The sequence below is a fragment of the Phyllostomus hastatus genome, unplaced genomic scaffold (genome assembly GCF_019186645.2).
Source record: "Phyllostomus hastatus isolate PE091 unplaced genomic scaffold, TTU_PhHast_1.1 phas_scaffold_317, whole genome shotgun sequence".
NCBI classification, from domain to species: domain Eukaryota; kingdom Metazoa; phylum Chordata; class Mammalia; order Chiroptera; family Phyllostomidae; genus Phyllostomus; species Phyllostomus hastatus.
Window position 1 is genome coordinate 26,939,065 of NW_025334023.1, and position 23,722 is coordinate 26,962,786.

Sequence of the window (23,722 nt, forward strand, 5' to 3'; positions counted from 1 at the left end):
TGTGTGTCTATCATTTCCTTTGTAATTCAGATCAGTGAAGTAATATGCCTTTGGTGCTTATTTACAAAGAACATACCACAGATATTTGCTATCCCAAAAAGCTTTTCAGAAAAACACTGAAAAGTTTCACTGATCTAACCTTCTTTATGTTTTCCCATGTAGGATTCAAAATTAAAAAAAAAAAAAGCCAGATGTAAGTCGAAACTGCTTGAATGGATCAAGAAAGTGGAAAAAAACTAAAATCACAGGTAATTCCCAAACCTCATTTCAACCATTAGAATTCTCCCCGTTCAGACATTTAACGAAATGGCTAATGAGCTCAACAGTTACTTTATTGAGTGTTGCAAAGTGCACAGCATTGTACATAGCTTGGAAATGTCAAACTGACTTTTCTCTAAAGGCTTCCTGAATCTCCATGGTCCTGTGGTCTTTCCCCTCCTGCGCTCCAGGGAGCGGGCTGCTGGTCAGTCCCTTCGGTGGAGCACTCACCATGATGGGTCACACATCTCAGCTGCACCATGTGGTCTCCCCACTGGAGTTCTGAACAAGGACGGGATCCATGTGTTTATCTCTGCAACCTTGATGTTCAAGTACACACTGGACAGATGAAGGACTGAATGAATGAGGAGCGCTTCACTCTAGTTCCTTCTTCCCACTCCCTAGTCTGTGTTTACCTGGAAGTGTTAATGCCGAGTGAGAAGCCAACATCAGAAGGCACAATGGAAAAGGAGTGTCCACAAGTGTGGCTAGTCCACACCCTAGAAAATCGGCTTTATAGTAAAAGAGTTGGCCGACTTCCCCAAGAGCCTGAGAATACAACAGAGCCACAGACAAATCTTCAAGCCAGAGATGGGATTTATCAACCCAAACTCCCACCTCAAAACCCAAACTAGCTCATGGGCAGCAGACCAGCAGTCCAGCCACCTGCTGGCTCACCAGTGAGCCAGAGGCACAGCCCCCTGGTGGTCCAGGGCAGAGAGTCTCAGCCACCTAAACTTAAAGATTTTTTTTTTGCTTTATTATCCCTTCCCAGAGTTCAAAAAAGGCCACACAAGAATAAATAAATAAGACACTTAACAAAAAGCAGTGAACCAGAAGATATTTCCAAATGACTCTCAAGAAGCAGTCTGGATGCCTGCTCCTTGCATGGTGCCAAGGGGCTCGAGCTGCCATGGGGGCCTCCCCCGGCCTTGCGGTTTGCAGATATGCACAAGTGCGAGTACAGAGTCTGTGGGAGGTGCTACATGTGATGTTGTGCATGGATGGCTAATAGTGTCATCACAGGGGCCAAGCCCAACTGATTAGTCTGTTTGATGGATGGTGGAGCACACTCTACCTTGGTCCAGGCAGGCAGCTGACCTGAACCGCTCACACTGCAGAGCTGACATCCCAGGTGTGATGGGGCACGTGCAAAAGCTCCTGGCTCCTGCTATGCCATCAGGCAGCCGTGAGATCGAAGGCAAGCCCACCTCCCTGTGCCTCGGGTTCCTCATCGAATGAAGGTTTGGCCAGACTGTCTCTCCGGTCACTTCTAAGATTCTCTGTCTTTAATCTGGCAGATGCTTGACCCATCAGTGCCCTCACCCTTCCACATACCTTCACACTGTTGAGATGGAGGAAAGCCTGACTACAGATGTTAATGCTCACAGACAGAAGTGTTGGTGAAATACTGCTTAAGATTCTTAAATTCAGTTCAGTGCTCCCTGCCATGGACCAGTGTGGCATCAGACTCCCCAGCCTTGTATCACAAACTGATCAGGATGCCAGCTTGCTGGCTGCCCTTCTACTTAGGGGCCAATTCAATTATTTTTCTGCAAAATGTACCTCACTACATTCATGTTTCTCACCCACCAACCCAAAGTAAACAGTCGATCCACCATTCTCTCCTGTTGTCCCACCAGACCCCAGGTTTCTGCATCTGTCTTTCACATGAATGGTGGCCTGTTCCCCCCGCCCCCACACCCATGCTTTATAACCTCACGGTGGCTCTTTAGAACACTCAGAAAAATCCAGATCGTTTTTTCTCAGCTGCAGAGAGCAGAACAAAGTCTTCCTTTTCTTATCACTTTCAGTGCCAGGTTTTAAATGACAAATGTTTGATGAAAACATTGGGGATTAGCGCTCAAATCAAATTTGCATTAATGGGAGAGTTATGTTTTCAGGCCTCCAACACCGTATATAAAAAAATGGCCTAAGAGATAATTCTTAATCAAGTTTATACATATATAAACTTTCCAGATGGCTAAAATAGTTTTTGTTCTGTGGCTCCTTTCTATACATTATACCAAAACAATCATTTAAGGACAGAAGTCAGAGTGCTTTACTGAGCTGGGCATCTGCTCAATGGATGAGAAAGACTGATCTAGTAGGTTGCAGAGTGTGAATTTTCCTATTAGCTTAACATGTAGGTCTTTGAGCTCAATCTTGTCAGCCAGAGATTTGATATATTTCAAGTGAATCCAGCTTGGCTAGGGACATCCTGGGACTTACAGCACCCACTCAGAGCTGGGCTCTCACCCTTGCGCCCTCTTGTTTATACCCAAGAAGACTGTACTACACTGTTCAAGGGGCAACAGTCTTTGCCCTGGCATTCAAAATGTGTTATGCCATGCTTGGCATAAAATGCTTATCATTACATACAAGAAAAATGCAGCAAAATTCAACTTTGGAGACAAAGTGTCCAAAGTGTCCAAAGTAAATGTCCTTGGGAGCCATGGAAAGCTAAAGGATACAGCAGATTCCACACCCTAAGAAAGTTATTTCAACAGCGAAGCAAGTCTGAACTTCACCAAGGTCAGCTGAGTCGAGGAGAAAGAGAAGCAAAAGAAAAATTGGCCAAGAATATTCATATCAGTTTTGCCTTGAGTATCAGAGAGTAATAGGAGGAATAAGATTCTTTCTCATCATCTCAAAAACCCTTTGGTTTAAAGCTGTCCTCTAATTATTCCCTTTTGTAATTTTTAATTATCACACCTGAACACCAGAATATCTCAGGTGGTCATCTGTATCAGAGAACGTAACCAGTTTAGAAGTTTGCCCATTCACATCAGATGACCTACACATAACCCTACCCTGAACATTTCTTCGGGGTCAAGTCTAAGGTACACCATCTTCCTTTGCAAAAACATACAGACATCCCCAGGAGAGGCCAAAATATAATGATAATTGATAGTGAGCAGAAACCCAGCGTACAAAGTATTCCAGCCTTCTCTATTTAAAAAAAAAAAAATCAAATGTGACTGGTCACTATTAGTGTTTTGAGTTCTATAACTCCCCAGAACTGTCAAAAGCAACCTTGTAGCCAATTCGCTGGCAAACACTGAAAGCAACCTGAAACAGGCCACCCACTGTGCCAAAAGCAGTGTCAAAGAGCAGAGAGATGGTGCCGCCAAGGCCCACCGCAATGTCCTTGCACACGACCGGGATGGCACCCATGGTGTACACGGGGAAGGTGGCCACGTCCACGAGGACTCGGACCGGGATGCCCAGGATGCGGCAGACAACCTTCAGCAGACAACAAAGGATCCGGAGAAGGGCCCTGATGATTTTGACTATGACTTTGAGTACCTTCCAGGGAATGCTTGCCAACTCTTCCCCAATGGCCAAGAAGTACGAGACAGTGGCTGAACCCAGGCGGTAAATGCAACTTTCTATGCCATTGACCACCTGCTTGGTGACACACCACAGGAAACACACAATGCTCTTCAGGATTCCCACCACGAGGTAACAAATTAACTGGAAAAGCTTGATGAATGGGGTAGCGATGAAGCCTATGAATCTCCCCAAAAAGCTACTCCTCTCCTCAGATGCGTCTGGAGGTAGCAGCGCAGACCTCTTGCTCCGTGTGCCGGAGAGAGGACCAGAGTTCTCCTTGGAGCGCACCATTCGCTCTTCATCCTGGACCTGGTTAACCATTTCCAGGATTTTTTTCATTTTCTCTGTGTCCTGTTCTGCTTCACCACAGTTGTTCTGGAACAACTGAGGGCTAAATGGAAGCAGTTTCTCGAGTTCTTTCACCATCACATCTTCTATGACATCACCATCCCTGGTGTACTTGACAAAGCCCATGGCCCAGCCTCCTCCAGGGACAGCACAACAGGCTGCCAGCCAAACAAACTCAGGGATGGTCACTCTGTCTTTGACTTTGCTGTCTGAGGGCACAGCACCGGTGATGATATAGAGGTCATCCCCACTGCCGCACTGTGGGGTCAGGGCCTGGTCCATCAGGCTGTTGAGATTCATGTACCACCGCTCCTGGAAGGTCGGGGTCATCGGAGCTGCGTTTGTGAGAGTGAACATGGCTGTGTGGAAGCCACTGCCGAGGGAGAATGGGTACAGCTGTCCTCTCTGATAATCGGAATCCAGGTAATCCGTGCTCAAGGCTTGCTTGCTTCCCAGGCTGCTCACAGTGGTGATGGCGTCGGCCTCATTCATCACCTCCTCAAGGTCGCTGTTGGGGTCATCGATCTGAAAGAAGAGAGGGAGTGTTCAGATGCACCAGTGCACAGCAGAGAGGGTGCCTTTGAATCACCCTGCCAAGACTCTAACAGAAGTCCCCGTTCCACTTTCTGCACATGGGTTTGGAAGGGCTTGGCTTTCTGGTGCACGCACACTTCATTCTGATATCTCCCAGTCCTGGTGTTCGAAAGCATCTTTCGAACATGTTTCCTAGTTCACACCCTGTGCATCCTCCACCCCTGCTCTGCAGCAACACCCCGTCACACACATACACCATCACGACATCCACTTTCAACCTGCTGAAGTTTTATGAATTTCACAGCCCTCCTTTGGAATATTTTTCCATGAGATTCAAACTGACTGCAAAAATGAAAACAAGGGGAAAGTAGATCTCAACAGGCCCCAAAATCAGAACTATAATTCAGATGACCAGCCATCAACGTTGGCTGCAATTTAATGAACACATTCTTAATGAATGTTTATATACTTTGGATTATATGAAAAAATCAACTCTAATCAGAGCATCTAAATCAAGTAAGGGAAAACATACAGCTATTGTCAGTTATCAGATACTTACCAAGCTAAACTAAAATTCAAATTTGACCAATTGCTGTTTGAACTTAATCTCCTTATGACATTGGCTATTATCGACAATTACGTTTCTGTCTAGGTCAGTCTACAGGTGTCCCAATATCGTACTAGTAAACCTACTTTTGCCCTACCCTGTGTGTGTAATCTTGATTTTACTTTTTCTCTTAAATTTTAAGTCGGCAGTATGATGCATTCCTTCACTTTACCAATCTGAAAGGACAAAAGGAGAGTGCTCAGCGTTGACCTGAAACTCTGTTTTCACCCCTCAAACGAGACCGTCAGTTCCTTGACACCTGGGCCCTGTGTATTTCCCACGGGACCCAGCCACGGATGGACACGCCGTAGAATCTCAAAGTACGCGCTCACTTTATGCCCTGAGGTAGTCATCACGGCAGACCAGCATAACAGCGGTCTCACATCTTCAAAAACAAGGAAAGTTAAGTAAGCGAGGTTGTATCTGTTCCGAAATATCTGAAAGCTATTGAAAAGCATTGTATAGTAGTTATGAAGAATTTGAAATGGTGGGGAAATGTGTGCTATAGTGTTGAAAGGAAAAGGCAGGATATAAAATTAAATAAAAACAATGTTTAAAGTCTAAAAATAGTCAAGAAAAACTTTGGAAGGAAACCCAAGAGACTGTCTTCGGTGGTTGTGTGATTCCTGGGGATGCTAGTGATTTTCCCCTCTGTTGTTTTTCTCCCTACACCTCTCCTACTGACATCAACCCATGCATTATTTATATTATGTGTTACTTTCAAAAGAAAACAAAGAAGAAACAAATTAAAATAAATAAATTCTTAATAACTGATGTCCTAGAGTCAGTGCTGCCTACTAAACCCAAGGAAGTCGAAGCCATGTGAATGGAGCTGTCCCTTCTGTCCGGAGGGAAGCCCGCAGTGCGTCTCTTTACCACGGCCGGCTGCACCAAATGGAGGCAAGCCCAAGAGAGTGACACACAGGGATAGCAAGGGCAGTGGGTGAGCAAACTCACGTGAAAGCAGAATTAACTACTGAAATCTAATGGATCCCTCTGCAGCCTCACCCTCCAGGCTGTTCCATCCCTTCCCCCAGTCTTAGAATCTGCAAGGATCCTGGGCGTTCTCCACTCCCACCAGATCCCCAGAGGACAGAGATAAGCAGCTCATTCATTTTGTAAAGCTTCTGCTGCTGCTCTCCTATGGCTGAAAGATATACCGCATGGAAATATCAGCCTCATTCCTGAATCATGAGCTCAAGGTACAGCGGAGCCAAGATTGTGGAGCCCTGGGTGTAAGGTCAATGATTTCAAGGTGTCTGTGTTTCCACGGTTCCCAGGCATTCTGTCTGCATTTAGTGCACAACTTCTGGATCCCCTCTAGGGAAAGTCTGGTGCTGGTTTTGGAACTGGTAGCCCTGTGTCAGCACAGGCAGCATGCTGGTGTGCTTTCAGCCGAGGGGCCACCCAGGGATGAAACAGTGACTGCAGGGATACATGACAGGCCTGGAACAGGAGCAGAGAAGAGACTCTCAGATGCGGAAGGGGAAGGAGCAACAGAGAGAAGCAAAAGGGGAGGGATAAAAGAAGAAAAGGGGAAAAATAAAAGGGTGAAGGAAAGGAGAGAAAGAGAGAGACAGAGAGAGAGAAAGGCAGTTGTGGATATGTGTGTGAAAAAGATAATATTCTTTTAGGCTGAAACCAAGCCTGTGGGTTAATTTCATCCCAAGGTGTAGAACATGGTCTCTTGGCTGCCAAGGTCAGAGGAGACTTAGCTGATTTCTTCTGCATCCTCTTGGGCCAGTTAGGTTCACGGGACTTCAAATTTCTACTATGACTGAACACCTGGCAACCAGGTTAAACCTTTTCTGCCCACACTTCATAGGTCTGAGGGAAATGGGCCAGGAAGGCACCGAGGTTGCTGGGAAGGCCAGGGCCTACTTCTACAATGGGCTCTGTGCACCTCCCTGCCTTGGGCCTCCCTGGCAAAGGAGTAACTACACTATGTGCTGTGGGTACACAGGCAGAAGAGAACCCATCTTCCCTTCCTTTGTTCTTGCTTTTACAGAACCCCATATGCATGGTCACTATATTCTTATGATCTCCAAATGTGGCTCTATGGGTTGCTGATAAAATGGAATATAATGTTGGAAATCAAGACAGAATGCCTGCACACTGCACCTACATAGTGATGCGGTGCGGGGTTCAGGGACTAATATAGTTTAACGATTAAATAACTGTTTTCAATGTAACACTATATGGAAGGTATTTTTTACCTTATTTTATAGATGGGGGAACTATTACACAGAGAGACGATGTAACTTTTCAAAATCACCCAATAGCAAGAACAGGATCTGAACTTAAAAAGTCTTTTTATTCCTAAAGCATATATCCTTTATTAGTAAGTCATACTTTCCCTGATCTTAATGGACACTGTTACACTAGTTTTCTCTATCACAGAGTAGGAAAAAAAATGCTGCACTATCTGTAGTCTCCTTTGCTGTGTGTCACAGAATAAATGAAATTCCTCAAGGTTTCAGGGAGAGAAGCGGACATCTGAGTCCCCGGTGCTGCAGCCCCAGGCTGGAGAGAGAGAGCAGAAAGGAGAAGGTAAAAGCATGACTCCTCTTTGCCTTTGCCCAGGGCACATGGCAGCCGAGCCACCAGCTCCACCATCTAACAGTGTGGCAGCACAGGCGGGGGGCAGCTGGCCAGGGCAGTGCCCAGACTACGGTTACCCTTAGGAACAGGTTAGTGGTCTGGCCCACACATTCCTATTAGCGCCTCACTTGGCTACTCCCTTCCCCCTCTATACCAGCAGGGAGAGCAGAGAGCAGAGAACAGCAAGTACAGGAAAAGTTCTTGGACAAAAACTGTAAAAATCAGTCCCCTCACCACAACCTCCTCCATTCCCACTCCACGGAATGGAGCTAAACAGTTAGAATGGGGACTCTCTACAGCCGAGGTCACCTTAAGACTTTCTAATGTCCTCCTTAAGACTTTCAATGAACAAAGACTCATTTGTGTTACCTCCTGGAAGGATGGTTCACTGGAAGGATAGATACAAAGGCATGGAAACCAAGAGAAGTTGAACCAATAGGCTCCCGAACACCCAGAACTGTGTAGCTTGGCATTGCTAGAGCCAGAATGGATTCCAGGCAGCTCTAGGGGATTTTGGCACCAAAAGTCTGTGGTTGAGACTGAATCGACATTCCTGATTGCCATCATTCTGCCACATTTGACCTGTTGGACTGTTTCTATCTCTCCATCTTGGCTTCCTCACCTACTTCTTTCTGCATAGCTCTTTTCTACTTCATGGCTTCCACTGACTTACGGCTCTGTTTCATCATCACTTGAGCTTGAACATGGAGCCTCCTGGCCTCCCCAGACATGGACCATACAATTAACCTGCAGTTTTAGTTACTTCTGTTAATTTCCTACTTCAAATGTTCAAGAGACAGAATCCGATGTACCCAGCTTAACTTTTTATACAGGCCATGTCAAGACGAGCCTGTGGGGGATGGCCATCCTGGAATTGCAGGCTCACCCCTGTCTGATGAGCTTGGATGGGTGCTGGGGAAAACCTCTGGTGGTCCACACAGGGCTTCCCCACAGTCAGAGACCGTGGATGTGTCAGGCATTCTAGGTTTGGCTTGTCTAGTCATAACCTTCGCTCACTGCACTAAATCAGTGTGAATAACTCTAGCCAAAATTAAAAGAAGAAATAAAAAATAAATTTCCCAAGGTTTATCTAATCCAGTATTACTCTCAGACAGAACAAAGGATATCTTATAAGATGACTTGTTGATCCTCCAAAAACCCTTTATTCTCTTCTTTGAGGATCCAATTAGATATACATCAAAACCTCTCCTTCTTTCTGTCTTTTTCATATTTTATATCTCATTAACTCTCTATATGGTATCCTAGATGAGTTCCTCAGATATATCTTCCACTTCACAGGCTCTCTCTTTAGCTGTGTCTAGTCCACTAGTTTTGTTGAGATTTTTCTTTTTTCACCTTGACTTTCTTTTCTAGCATTTAAATTTGGTTCTATTTTAAATTCTCTTTGATTATTTTTTCTTGTGAAATTTGTTTTTATCTTTCAATAATTTAGACAGGCTTATCTTAAAATTTCTTTAAAATTTCTCTGTTTTTTTATCAGTTTATTTTAATTGCTTTCTTTTATTTTATTCGTTAATTTCAAGGTGGTGGGTATATTAAGTGTTTTTCAATTTTTGCTGGTGAGCTTGTTTTCCTAAAGAGATCCGTGCTGTTTTGTTGAAAAAACAAACAAATTTAATAGGATTACTCTTGAGGTTCCCTCTGCCAGAGCCCTGAAAAGTTCAATAATTCTGAACTACTACTTTCTGAGTTACTTTTAAGCTCAGGGTTTCCACAAGGAGAAATCAGGGCAAATTTGGACCCATATAAAGGACAGATGCTGGCTCTAGACTTGCTTCTGGGCATCTGACATGGGTAGGCAGCTACTTCCTTTAACAACTTGCAGACAATGTTCTGTTGGTTCACCAGGGCTGTAGCAATTTGCCAGCTTTCAGCTTTACTGCTGGAGCCGAGTTCAAGCTGCATGTCCTGAAGGGTGTTGTGACCTTGATTCCTGTGCCCGCCCAGGTAAGAGTCCAGCATCGTGTGGCTTCCCACTCATTGCTTTGGCCATTGGTTTCTCACATGTTTCTGGCACCTGAAAATGTCTTACTTTGTTGCTGAAATATGAATGTAAGTAAATAAACATATATTTTTAGTTTTTTAAACATCATACTTCGGTATAAGTGCAGTGGGAGGAGGGAGAGTCCACATCTGGCCAGGCATTTTGTTTTCCCCACTCTCTCAGGGTTAAAAAGTTTTTCCTAAAGTATGCCTTCTTTCTTTCTTTTTATAACTCATTATATATTTACTTTGCTTAAATTTCTTTTTTTTTTTTTTTACTATTTAGACCACATCTTGGTAAGTGTTTGGTGTAAGCAGAACAGTATTTTTCATCACTTTTACTGATGATGTCAAGAATATTACAGCCTAAGTTTCTCACTAAAAATAGGACACAGGGACTCCCCACCCTTTCCCAAATTACATCAAACAGCCTACAAACAACCCGATTCTGTTTGTTTTTGTTTGTAGTTATCAATTTCTTTGCATTATCTGTTACCTACAATTTTTTGTCTGTTCATTCACAGGTATTTCTGTCTTCCTGAAGTTTATTTCCATTGATTTTATTTCTACAACTTTGGATTCATTCAAGAAATTAGTTATTACATTATGAAGTCACATCACCATATCAATTATAAAACATATTAATTCCCAAGGCCCTATAAGTTTCCTAACTGACCTCCATGGACAGAAATGCCTGTTAGGGTTCCCGCTCCTTACCTTAACACCAGTTCCTAACCTATGGCAAAGCTTTCTTCTGATCCCAAGATGACTAATGTTTTATTATCTTTTGCTAAAAATCTACATAAAATCACTATGACAGCTTCCCATCATCACCACGCCTATTTAACTCGACAACCCAGTATGTCTTGGTAGGCACCCACTTTCTGAAGGACCGTCAAAGTGTGTGTGTAGCTAAAACACCTAATTCATGTACAGGGAACTGTATTAAAAGTAGTACAAGTAGTTGATATTAAAAATCTAACATATTCTTTGGTACAGTGTCATGTAAAGGGCAGATGTATTTTTCCATGCTCTCTACAGACACAGTGTAGTGATCTGGTTATTGCAATTACAGTAAATTACCGACAACACTGCTCCCTAAAGACAAAAATGCACCTGTGATGTAAGAGGTAATTTTAGATTACAGTTTCTGGGCTACACTTACCCATTTGTATGCACCGTTAATCTTACTCTTCGGTTTCCCAGCAGGATCTCTGAAGTAGGGGCAGGTACAAAGATCTCTCTGTGTAATCCTCCTCCCTGCTGACCTAGTCCCCCTGGGGCTGCCAGAGTAATTTGATATTGTTCTTGTGTTTAATGGAAACTTTTTTCTAATCACAACATGTTAAGTAGGTTTTAGAAGAATGAGCTCCCTTCTCTCCCAGAATCCTGCCCCATAAATAATCTTATAATAAATTCCTTTCAAATTTAGTACCAAGAAAAAAATAGTTTCTCTCAACGAGCTGGTCTGTTTCCTTCTCCCGGACATTAAAAGCTACTTAAACCCATGGGATTTCTTTTTTTGCTTTGGAATTAAATGAAAGGAGACTTTCAGTTTTCCTGCTAATATGCATATTAAAAAATCAGACTAGTAGAAAATTGAAAAGCAGTATTGGAGAGAAAATATGTGGCCATTGAACAATATTTATTAATTTATAATATTTGTCAGCACGTATTTTTGTGACTGGAGCTATGGGAGGGAGTGTCAGGATGGGTTTTAATAATAAGAACAACAACAACACTTACCAAGCCCTTTATGCCGGATGCTATCCCGAGAACTTTACCTGTATTAAATCAGTCAGTGGCTGTGCTAAGTATTGACTCATTTAAACTCACAAAACTAGGTCCTACTATTATGATCACCTATTGACAGGTGAAGAAACTGAGTCACATCAAGATTAAGGGACTTGCTCAAGGTCACACAGTGAGTGAGTACTGGCATCAGGGTATGAACTCAGGAAGTCCAGTACCACAGCTGGGGTTTTTATATGCTTTATATGCCTCAAAATAGGCCTTTACCTCAAGAAACTCACCGTCTGCTTAGGAAAACAAGACATAGATGCATATGAAGTTGCCCTGGAAATCAAGAAAAAACAGTGTAATGCAGTTTATGTTAAGTGCCAAATATTAAACAGTATAAAGAGAAAGGAACAATCACATTTCCGAGGAAGGAAGGGCACAGTGAGTGCAGTCAAGGAAGAGCTTCTTGGAGAAAACAAAAGCTGAGGTGGGATTAGAAGGATGTGCAAGACTTTGATAAATTTAGAGAAACAGAAAGGTCAGTAAGGCTTAACAAGACTTCTGCACAAAGGCTTGGGGGTAGAGACGAGTAACCTGTGAAAACAGGATTCTGAGTAAGGAAAAGTGAATAGTTTAATTGGAAAGGAGAGCAGGGGACCAGATTATAGGTGACCTGACATACAGGTAACTAATTGCAGAATAACTCTAATGACCACTTATTGAGTGCTCTCTGCGTTCTAGGCACCAGGGTAAGAGCTTTATCTACGGTATCTTCTTTAATCTGAACAGGATCTCTGTTATTTCCTTTTACAGCAGGAAAACTCGAGGCTCAGAGACCGAGAAACCTGTTGGATGTCACACTGCTAGTGAAGGTGGCTGACGTCACAAACCACATGGTGTGATCTCGGCAGCTATAACGCACTACTGCTCCGTTCAGCCGCAGGGCACTTTCAGTGCTATGCTTCCAAGTTTGGCCTTTACCTGGACACAGTGGAAATTCCCTGATGCATCTAAGGACCAGAGTATCACTAGGAATGGGTAGTTCCAGGGAGATACACCTGCTGCACTGGGCAGGAAAGCCTGGACCACAGAGGCAGAGGAGGGAATGGAAAGGGAAGGACATGTGCAGGACTCCGGAAGGAAGCGGCTCATCTGGGAGGGTCCATGGAAACTAAAAGATGACAGCAAGGGCCCGAGCTGAGGTCACAAGGAAATGAGGGACTGTGGAGGAAAAGTAAACAGGCTGACCTTTAAACAAAACTAAACTGAGCAGCAAAAATATTTTATAGCAGCTGGACATTCAGAGCTGGAGTGTGGGTTCAGAAGCAAGGTGGGAACAACAGATAGGGAGTTAGCCATGGAGGCTATGAACAGCAAAGACTCAGCCTGCTCACACCCTCTCCGTGGCCCAGGCGCTGTGGCGGGAGACTCGCATGAGAGGTTCATGCTGCAGTGCATGGAGGCCCGTGGTACCCAGAATAATTGAAGTATACGAATGAATGTTTTTATTTTGATTGCTGTAGATTTACATTTAATATGTCCTAGGAAAATAGGACCAGCATTTCATATACATGATTTCCTGGATATTATTATTATTTAGGGAAATACTAAATTGGCTTGCCAGGGAGTTGATTTAAAATCAGTGTAAAGGCCAATTTCTTTTTTCTTTATTTTAATCATTGTTCAAGTACAGTTTTCTCCCTTTTACTCCCAATCCAGCCCACCCACACAACCCTCCCCACTTCCCTCCCATTGCCACCCTCCCCCTAGTTTTTGTCCACGTGTCCTTTAAATTTGTTCCTGTAAAATTTGCGTGTCATCTTTGCACAGGGGCCATGCTAATCTTCTCTGTATTGTTCCATTTTTAGTATACGTGCTGCCGAAGAGAGCACAGGCCAATTTCAAGTAAACAGAAGTAAAGGTAGTACTAGATATGGCAAAAATTACAAAGCAGGTTTGCAAACGACTACAAACAGCACCGCTGCAGCCCACTTACTCATCACCTAAACCGACCAGGTGGGCACCGTTATCACCTCACACACAGCAAAATTAAAACTCAGATGAGTGACATGTACAAGGTCATCTGGCATGTGTCAGAGCCAAAGCTCATGCCCAGCTTCCTAGACTCCAAAGCTGCTTACCATGTGCCCTCAGCAGCCCACAGCTCTGGATGAGAGAGCCGCAGGGCAGCCCCTTTGGACGCCGGGGGGAGGGGACAAAGAGAAGCTGTAAGACACAGATGGAGCCCTAGGAGAATCAATTGTCTAGTGTCACATCAAAAAGAGGACAAAGCTTTGTTCAGGGAAGGATCAACAGTGTGGCACCCGCCTCAGAGAGGAAAGGGAAGACGGAGACAAAAACCAAGGCATTTTGTGATTAGAGACTTCAAAAAGCAATTTCCACAGAGGGCTCAGGAAGGAGGACAGGGGACGGCAGTGCCTGGATATGGGCAGGAGGAGGCCGCAGAAACAGACCTCTTGTCTTTAGGTGAAAGCGGGAGATGAGCAGGACCTTAGCTTGAGGAGCAGGATTTACAGGGATAAGCAAAGACTGTCTTCCAGCCCCCCACCCCCCAACACACAGAGCCCAAGGAAGAGGGGGCATTGGGAGAGGGTGTTACTTAGGTCTCTGCACAAGGGAGCATCTTGTGGGAGGGGTGATGATGAGAAGGTGTCGGTCTAGAGGAGCAGTGAGCCACTGAGCAGAGGCCCAGTCCCTGAGGGTTTCTGGGCTGTGAAATCCCTGAGAGCCTCAGGGACCACGGTCACCTGGTGCAGATCTACCACAGGGAAATTTGTCACGGAGGAAGGGGGCGAGCTGCGTGTTGAAAGGGGCGTTGATCTGCAGGAGAATGCAAACTCGAAGCTCCAGCACTTGTCAGCCCTACTCTGCTGACACACACTCCCCCTGCACACACTCTACCCGCCTCCTCTGCTTCCTCGTCTGTCCTCCTTCCTCTCGCTCTCTCCTCAACTCCTCCACGGACAGAATCACACTAACTGCTTAAACTTTCTGTAAAATAGGTCAGAGACGTGGCAGGTACAGGGGAGTCCCCTTAATTCCCTTGCCAGCACCAAGCCTGCACAAGAGTTTTGATGTGACAAAGGACCTCACCGGGCCAGGAGAGTAGGAATGCAGCAGGGGCCCAGCTAAGACGCCTAGGCCAGTCAGAGGTAAGGGCGCACCACGGAGCAAGGGAGTGGGGGCAGCTCTGAGCTCAGCCGGAGGGTCACAGAACGTCTCAGAACACACAGGAGCACAAGGAGGCTTTGCAGAGGGCTGGGGTGACTATGTAGGAAGGTCAGGAATGAGGAGCAGCTTATACTTAGTTACCATGATTAGTCTTAACGAGCAGTCACCATGGACCCAACAGGGGGCTTGAAAGTCAAAAAGAAAGAGTTATCAGAGAGGGGGATCTGTGCACAGGAGGACTGCATTCCTGTGTGTTCACTCCTTCTATCTTTACAGACTGTGAGCCCTCAAGCACTGAGACCACCTCTTGCACGATACTTTCGTCTGCCTAATGACAATGAAGGCCTTGCCTGTGGCAGGTCTTGATAGGCCTTTGCTGACCACTATGCTATGACTGCAGCAGTGGCAGAGGGGAGGGCATCATCAGCACAGGACTGACACTGGAGCGCGAGGAGGAGAGTCACCCTGGCACGAGGGAGCCTCTTCTGAGAAGGCCGGAGAGGAGAGTCCATGGGGACCTGGTGTTCTCAGTTCTCACAAGGAAGCGGTGGTCAGCTTGTCTGCCACAAGCTGGGACATAGTGGCCCGACTGTAGGGAGGTCAGGGATGGTCTGCAAGCCTCTTGAGATCACTGCACCAGAGAATTCTTGAGATGAAAGAAAGGCTGCTGGAAGGAAAGGAAGGCTCTACAAAGGCCAAACAGGATTCACGGGGCAGGCCAGCTCTGCTGAGACCAGGCTGGTAGTCTGGCACTTACCAGGGACAGGTATGGAGAACAAACTGGCTACACACTCTCTGTGGTGGGAATGAAGTGTGGGGACCTTGTCACTGCGACCAACTGAAGTACCTGACTTCGGAGCCCAGGTGGGCAAGGGACAAGAGTCGTTGCAGGTGGGACCTAATGGCATTGCTAGTGTGAAGAGACTGTTAACTCAATACGCCAAGGTTGTGGGTCCAATCTTTGGTCAGGGCACATACAAGAAGCAACCAATGAATGTATAAATAAGTGGAACAACAAATTAAATGTATCTCTCAAAAAAATAAAAAAAAATTTTTTGAAAAAGAGACTGCGCAGGTACAAGTACAGGGGAGGAGCAAGACCAGCTTCGGGGCTGTGTGTGTGTGTGGGGGGGGAGGGGGTGGCTGAAGAAAAGGAGCATCACGTCAGCAGCTGGTAGGTGGAGGGGACAGGTGTGACCCTGCTGCTGATGGGCGGCTGAGTGGGTGACACCAGCGGACAGTTAAGTTAGATAGGCTGTCCACCAGAGACAAAGCGGGGAGATGTCTGCCAGGCAGAGAGACGATGCAGATCCATCAGTCTGTCCCACTGAGTTGGAGGGTCGGGGCCAGTGCTCGATGATGTGTCCCCTGCCCCTATTATGAGGGCCCTTCAACCAGGCAGTGATCAGCATTTGTTGAATTATCTCATTTGGCCTGCACAACAATCTGCTGGTGCACCCCTGGTTTTCTCCAACGTGCAGACATGAATAGACAGCCCTAGAGAGTAGGGGCTGTGCTCTAGGATCTGCTCCCGGATCTGCCCGAGGAGAAGGTGGCCATCAAAAAGAACCATCAAAAATGGTTACGAAACTTTGCAATGATTCGGGAGGGGTGGCCTTCCCTTCCCCTGGTGAATCTAAGGCTGAGGACAGATAAGCAAATACAGGGACGATTCAGACCAGATCCCGTCGTCAGGAGACAACCTACCGAGATTCTACCCAACCCTGTGGGCAGAGAGAAGCTATGTCCTCTGGGGTTTGTTTTATTTTTCAACAAGAGTGAAGAAATCAGATGAGCTGAACAGTAGGTGTTCCAATTTTGTTCCTGTTCAGTTTTTTGAACTATGAAATTCACACAGAGGAACATTTAAAGAGATGCTTTCACCCCACTGGCCATCACCAGGTGGGAGACAGGGCCCCTCGTATAAGAAAATGGAGACAACTGTATTCAAACATCAATTAAAAAGTTAAAAAAACAAAAACAAAACAAAACAAAACAGTGAGTGTAGCTGATAAGTGGAGCAGCAGATAATCTCATCGGAGCTGGATCTGGAAAGGGCAGACAGGCCCTCTGTAACTTCACGCGCCCTGGACTGAACTAGATCTGAGGCTGGGGTGAGTCCACAGAGAATGCACTCACCACAGAAGATACTTGGCACCAGGAAAGAGCCCCTTGGAGAAAAGAAGCAGGAGGCTGGCAGGGCCACAGAGCCCATGAAGACATTGGGAGGAATCAGTCAGGAGAACTTGGAGCTCTCAGGAAAGGAATAAACAGAGTTCCAACCCACCCATTTTAAAAAAAGAACTCCTCCCTGCCTGAGATCCAAAATATTCTTTATCCTCTTGGGGGCAGAAAGAGCTTTAGAAGAATTAGAGGGATTTCTTTCTTTCTTTCTTTTTTAAGGAAAGAGAAACTCAGAGCTTTTCCTTTCCTGACCAGCCCACTAGCCCTCAGGCAGACTCCTGGGTCCTCTCTGCCTTCCTCCCTGTGAATCACCCTTCCTCTGGGCTCCCAGGGCCACTTGCACACCTTCCTGCCTTCCAGCAGAAGCAGGCACTGCCAGCTCTCCCTGTGATGTGCAAACTGTAGGTGTTTAGCAAGTGTTGGGTGAACTATGGAGATGCAGAGGCAAATGGCTCAAGAGTCTTCTCCTCCTAAGTCAGAAGATTATGGAACAGGAGAAAGAATGAAAGGACATTCCACTTCTGTTTCAGACTTTTCTTTTCTTGAAAATTAAAAGAATAAAATAAGGGGGGGGGGCAGCAAAAAAAAAGCACCAAACCTGAAATGGTGATACATGCAGGCAGGGGAGGCCTGACGGGAGACCAGGGGGCAGTCTCAAGGGCAACTCCCTGCCCCCCAACCCCCATGGGACTCCTCTGACTGCCTTCTCACACAAAGCTCCAAGCTTCAAACTCCTGGGAGCCTAAGAAAGTGTGCCAAGTCCTTTAAGACCTTTCCAGAACTGCAGTACCTTCTCAGGTTACATCATCCCTGGTCTTCTCTGGTTTCCTTCCTCATTACTCACTGAAGTCTGTTTTCCACTCTGGACTCTGCTTTCTTTTCCAGGGCAATTATTCTTAGCCTTTAACTGTGTGGAGCAGAATTCAGAAGAGTCAGTTAAGGGGAGATGTCTCCATTCCTAATGTTTTCCACCTTCCAAGTTCAGACAACATAAGAGGTTCTTAGGCCTGGCTGCTCAACAGAATCACCTGGAAGTTTAGAAGAAAAAACACCTCCAGGCCTTACCCCAGACCAGTCAAATCAGAATCTCTGGGGCAGAGGCAGGGCTGGGAATCAGGATGTTTTTAAAGTTCTCCAGATGATTCTTTAAAAAAAATTTTTTTAAAGATTTATTGTTAATTAATTAATTAATTAATTTATTAATTTTAGAGAAGGAGAAAGAGAGGGAGAGAAATATCAGTGTGTGGTTGCCTCTTTAGCACCCTGTACTGGAGATCTGGCCTGCAACCCAGGCATGTTCCCTGACCGGGAATTGAACTGGCAACCCTTTGGTTTTCAGCCCATGCTCAATCCACTGAGCTACACTAGTCAGGGACAGATGATTCTAAATTAAGAACCTGCTGGGCCAGATCTTTATCACATGCCTATTTATCAGTCTGATGAAATTAAGCCCCTGACCAAACTGATGCTATAAGAAATTAGTAATGTGTCCTTAAATTACTAGTTCTCAAAATTCACTTTGTATTAGAAGCACCTTGGTCCTTACTTAAAAATGTGGATTCTTGTGCCTCACACCCAAGGCCTATTCACTAGGTCTGGAGAAGGGTTCTGAAATGCATTTTCCACACCACCCCTAGCATTACTGATGTAGAGGGTCCTTGAAGCCCACACTGAAATACAAATGTTTAAATTATCTTTGGTAGAGCTCCAGCTGGGCTTAATTTATTCACATACCATTCATACTTTTTGACAGGTATTATGCACACATTTCAAGAGCTGTGATGATGACAAAGGAGAGAACAACGTGTTATAGGACCATCTGGGTCCTCCACCTATCAGAGCAGCTAGTATTCCAATTATAAAAACATATAAACATAGATTTCTTGCCTTATTCACATATGGAATGAAATGTCTGTTTCTGCTCTTTCTACTCTTTGAAGCATATCTCACTACTCTAACATCTTCAATAACATCCTGGTTAGTGACAAACAGGCATATTTCATGGGGTCCTCCCGAAACTCCTCCAACTCTGCTCTCAAATCTTCCCTCACATTCAACCGAAACAGGCCAATCAACCATGTCAATTTCATGGCTATAACGTAAGTGCCTCCCTGCTTCTCTCTGTGCTGCTGCCCATGTCATCAATGGCTGGGGCTGCCTCTGCCCTTCCTCTCCACCGCATACATTCTACTTGGATGCCAAAGCCGACATCAACCTCACAGCTCTTGTGCTGGGCAGCCTCTCTTGGCCTCCCAGGTTCTCCTCTCTCCTCTGCCCTGCTCTGGGTCGCAGTAGGCTGACTCTTTGGGACACCATCTGAGCTCTCTTGCCCTCTGGCTTCTGACTAGAGCTGCCAATGGGATGGTGGGAATACAGAGACCAGAGTTTCTATTCCCTTACTCCCTCCCCAACTGGTTGCTGCAGTTCTGGCTCTGGCTGAGTTTCTCTGTAGTCAGGGCTCTCACTGGGCTTCCTGCTGACCCCACGGAAGAGGGATAGTGACAATTTCCTATGATGGCTAGGCCCCAGGTGCTTCACCATGTCTTGCTGACTCCCTTAATTCTCCAGAAATCATTTCTTCACTCAGTTCTGTTGGTTAAACTACTTTGAGAGTTCCAACTATTTCTTTCCAGAACCCTGGTTGATACAGTCACAGTGAGATCTTTCCCCAAAACCAACTCACCCAGTCCTGGGAGATCACACCCACCTCAGGGCGTTGGTAGCATGAATTATATGGATAGTACTCAGAAGAGGTTCTGCTGAGATTCTGCTGAGTACGGTCCCTCAAATACCCAGTCTGGCTGCCCACTCTGGGCTCTCCCAGCCAACTACCGGGTATACCAGCCCTTGTCAATCAACGTGCTACAGTCAACTTTCACTTCTGACTTAACTGAGTAGTTCTGACAGTCTCTCTGAAACAGTAGCATTTGTTACTCCATGACCCCCTCCTACACACTTCCATGTCTTGCCAGCCATGACCAAGGGACAGCCTATCAGGCCAACAACCACCCCCACAACTCTCTTGGCTTTCCTATCCAAGAAACTCAGTGACTGACAACAGTCAGGGTGTGAAAGTTGTCAGATGCAGTTTGGGGTTGGCAGCCAGGCAGACCCATGCGAAAGCAGAAGACAGAGGGTGGGAGAAAGACCCGGAAGACTAGGTCCCCACTTGGCCTGTAGAAGCTTCCCAGCCCTGGTTCCTTGAGGCCTTTGTGATCTCTGTTCCTGTGCCCTGGCCCTACCAGTGATCTCGTACAGCAGCCCTGCCCTTCACCCGAGCGAGCTCAGGGAAGCTTATGATTCATGCACCAACACGCCTGAAACGTCCGGAGTCCAAGTGTTAGGAGAGCTCAGCGTGCCTTCTGTGGGAACCAGGGCAGGGACCTTTTAGGCATGGAACCTTCTAGACCCCTGGATTAAATCTTGGGAAGAAATGAACATACAAGGCTGCCTTAGCCCCAGAAGTCTGGAAATAGATCAGAGGGGCAGATAGAAGGAACTTCTGTCACATTCTTCAACAGAGAATGGACAAAGTGACAGAGAGGATAGTGCAGGAGCAACTGAACTTGGAGGTAAGGTGGCAATGGAGCAGGGATGGGGAATTTTGTTTTTGTTGTGACAGTGCTAAGTGGCTTTATTAGAGAAAGCTGGTATTACAAAGGACTTCACAGCTGGCATCAGAGCTTTTCTTCTTTCCTAAAGGTGGCCACGACATGGACAAACACCAGCTGTACTGCATCTGTCGCTTGGCCTGGCCTGGCGTCTTCTTCTCCTATTTGGCCACCTTGGGACTGGCCTCTCACTTTCCCATCATGGACCAAAGAGCCATTTCAGCCATAATACTAGGTCAGCTCAGGAGCATGGTAACCCTCATCCTGATGGTCTCCAAGGCAGGCATACTCTGAGACACACAGGTTACTTATCCGTGCAGCAAGCTTAAAGTGTTTGTATTGAGTTCTCAGACACAAGCAGAGTGTCTGTGAATACACTGTTGTACTGAATCTTTCTAACTCCTCTATAAAATAGGGATGATTTCTTAGCCCCATGCCATCGACGGGAAACTGAGCTCCATCAGATCTGGTAACATTTCCAAGGTCACACAGCTGGTAAATGACAGAGCTGGGATGCAACCCAACTTTGCCCCTTTATGAAACCCATTTTCTTAACCACTTTGTCTTTCAGTCTTTGCTCTTTCAGGGCTAACAGTCTCTTGAGGGAAAGAGTTAAGTAAACCACTTCTTTTTGGTCAGGACCTGCCTTCCTGATTAAGCAACAAGACACCTGCAGGGAGGGACCAGATCTTGTTCCAGGACCATGTCTTAGACTATTTCTTGGCTTAGTCCTGAGAACTCAATAAATGGTTTTGCTGCTGCTGATAGTGACAATACTAATAAAAGTACCAATCAGCAGTTGGAGGACTGACTATTCATCTTTTCCTATGAAAAAATTCTAGACCTGCTGACCAGGAACAAATAAATGCACAAACAGATGATAAACAGGGTCAGTTTGTTTCTGTCTCTGAAGATCCCTGTAATCCCCTGCCTACTTGCCAACCTCTTAAACCCCAACTCATTGATAGAGAAGAGAACAAATTTATGATCAACTACTGCCTCTGACTGGTCATGACCACGTCTGTGAGATAAATGAATGAGATGGAACACATGAGCCCTGGCCTGTGGCCGGACAAGAGGGACGGAATGGTACCCGATACTGACAGCAGCAAAAGCAACAGCAGGAACAAGCCTGGTCAATGAGCTCCCTGGGCACAGCACCGCAGCCTGTGAGTCACCACTGTCACCGCAGTTAGGGACTCCCCTCCTCAGAAAACTGGGAAAGGCTCTTAGCCTGTTTCCACATAGGATTACAGCTGTACGAGACAGCTAACAGGCAAAGTGTGCCCATCCTTATAAAGTTCATTCCAGAAGGGGACTTGACAGCCCTTAGACCCTTTTCTACCACATAGTGACTCTCACTGTCAGGAAATGGCTTATTTGAATCCAACCTAAACCTTCCCAGACTGTTCAAGTTTGTATCCTCTTATCTTAAGCACAAAGGAGATAGCAACTACTGCTCTGTGTGGTATGATAAATACCATTTGAAGCTACTAAGGCTGCCTCAGGTAAAATCATTTCCATTTCTTTCCCCCTTTCTCCAGTGTTTTTGGAATGTCCTTTTTTTTCAAGTTCCTCTAAACAGGGACTGTAGGGCAGCAGGGTTTAGAATCAGAAATAGAGGCCCCAGCTGCATAGCTCAGTTGGTTAGAGCATCATCCTGATACGCCAAGGTTGCGGGTCTGATCCGGGTCAGGGCGCACAAAGGCAGGAGCCAAAGAATGCATAAATAAGTGAAACAACAAACTAATGTTTCTCTCTTTCTAATCAATAATAGAAAAAAAGAATTAGAACACTGGATTAGAAATGAGGCGATCTGTCAGCTCTGCCACTGACTGACTTTGGGCAGACAGCGACTCCCTAGGCCTCTGTCTCCATCAGAGGGAAACACACCTTCGCCCAGGAACACGGGAAGGGGAAAGATGGCAGGATTATTTCAAGCCATCCACGAGTTATGGGTGATATAAACTTGAAAGAAAAATGTGACGAACTGGACTTTGCATTTGCAATCTCTAGGTCTCCTATTTCTAAGTGAAATAAATAGTTGTGTTGATCAAAAGAGCCCCCTCACCCTCCTACTCCCTGGGTACAATGGCCGTTTGAAAGCCTGTTAAATATGGCTCCACAGAGTCCAATAGTGAGGTGAGACTTGTTGACTAGAATACAGGGCATGCAAACATACATGTACATCTGAATGATGGAAATTCATGGAATGTTAGCACAGGCACATATATGAACTGTAATGATTTATTATCTGTGAGAAGTGGGATCTTTGTCTTTATATACTTCCAAAATGCTCAATACATTTTATCATAAACACACATTACTTGTATAATCCAAAAAAAACCCCCTAATATTATAAATAATGACAACCACAACCACATTTAAAAAGTGAGTTGAAAACTCCAGGTCTAGACCTAGGGCTGCCATGCCACAGCAGGAGTAGGGCTGCACAACCTTCACATCTCACCATTGCTGTTCAGTCCATATTTGCTGAGTGCTCCACAGGCCACATTATTAATCACTCACCAAGTGATGGCATTCTGCAAGACCAGGAGGTGGCAAACTACAGCCCGTGAGCCAAATCCAGCCTACCACCTGCTTTCATAAATAAAGTTCCCTTGGAACATAGCCACACTTATTCATTTATGTATTGTCTGCGGCTGTTTTTGTGCTCAAACAGCCCGGCTGAATAGTTGCAACAGAGAATACATGGTCTGCAAAGCCCAAAATATTTACTATTTGCCCCTTGAGAGAAAAGTGTATTAGTCCCTGCATTAGACATAAGGATTCAGTGGGGAGCAACAACAGCCCTGGGACCTGCCTACCCTCATGGAAGTCAGTGTCTAGCTAGGTGGCACTCAATCAGTCATGCAAATACATGTATAACTGCAACACACTAGCACAAAAAGGTATGTCTGCTGCTCCTAGAGAGTACTCCAGATAGTTGACCTAGTTGGGAATATCATGGAAGATAAAACAACAACACAAAAACCAAAATAAAATAGCAGGTACAAAGGTCCTATGATGGAAGAGAAATGGACATTTAAAATTTTTTTTAAAGTTTTCCAGCCTCAATCGAGGCCACCCCTGCTGTGTTTTCTAGGGCACCAGTGTCTGGATGTTTTCTCCCTGCTCGTGGTGGCCACCTTGCTTTCTGGTGGAGGCATGAAGTTGGTGGCCACGGCCTCTTGGCTGGGATGAACCACGTTCTCGGTGGAGGCAGGGGAGCCGAACTGGAGCCACGGCCAGCACAGTGATTGCAGTTGGACCAACCATCCTTGCTGCTGCAGGATTTTCAGACCAT

At 45.6% G+C, this 23,722-nt stretch overlaps 1 protein-coding gene and 1 non-coding gene across 2 annotated transcripts in view; both read right to left on the bottom strand.

Annotated features, from left to right (window-relative positions):
* Positions 1-314: 314 nt before the first annotated feature.
* Positions 315-23,722, bottom strand: part of ENDOD1 (endonuclease domain containing 1) — a 35,190-nt gene continuing 11,782 nt past the window's right edge. Inside the window, exon 2 of the mRNA XM_045818142.1 lies at positions 315-4,467. Coding sequence (XP_045674098.1) covers positions 3,265-4,467 — 1,203 coding nt within the window. The 3' untranslated portion in view covers positions 315-3,264. The remainder of the gene's footprint in view (positions 4,468-23,722) is intronic.
* Positions 13,217-13,320, bottom strand: LOC123805664. Its single transcript, XR_006783329.1, has one exon. It is a non-coding gene; the product is annotated as a U6 spliceosomal RNA (small nuclear RNA).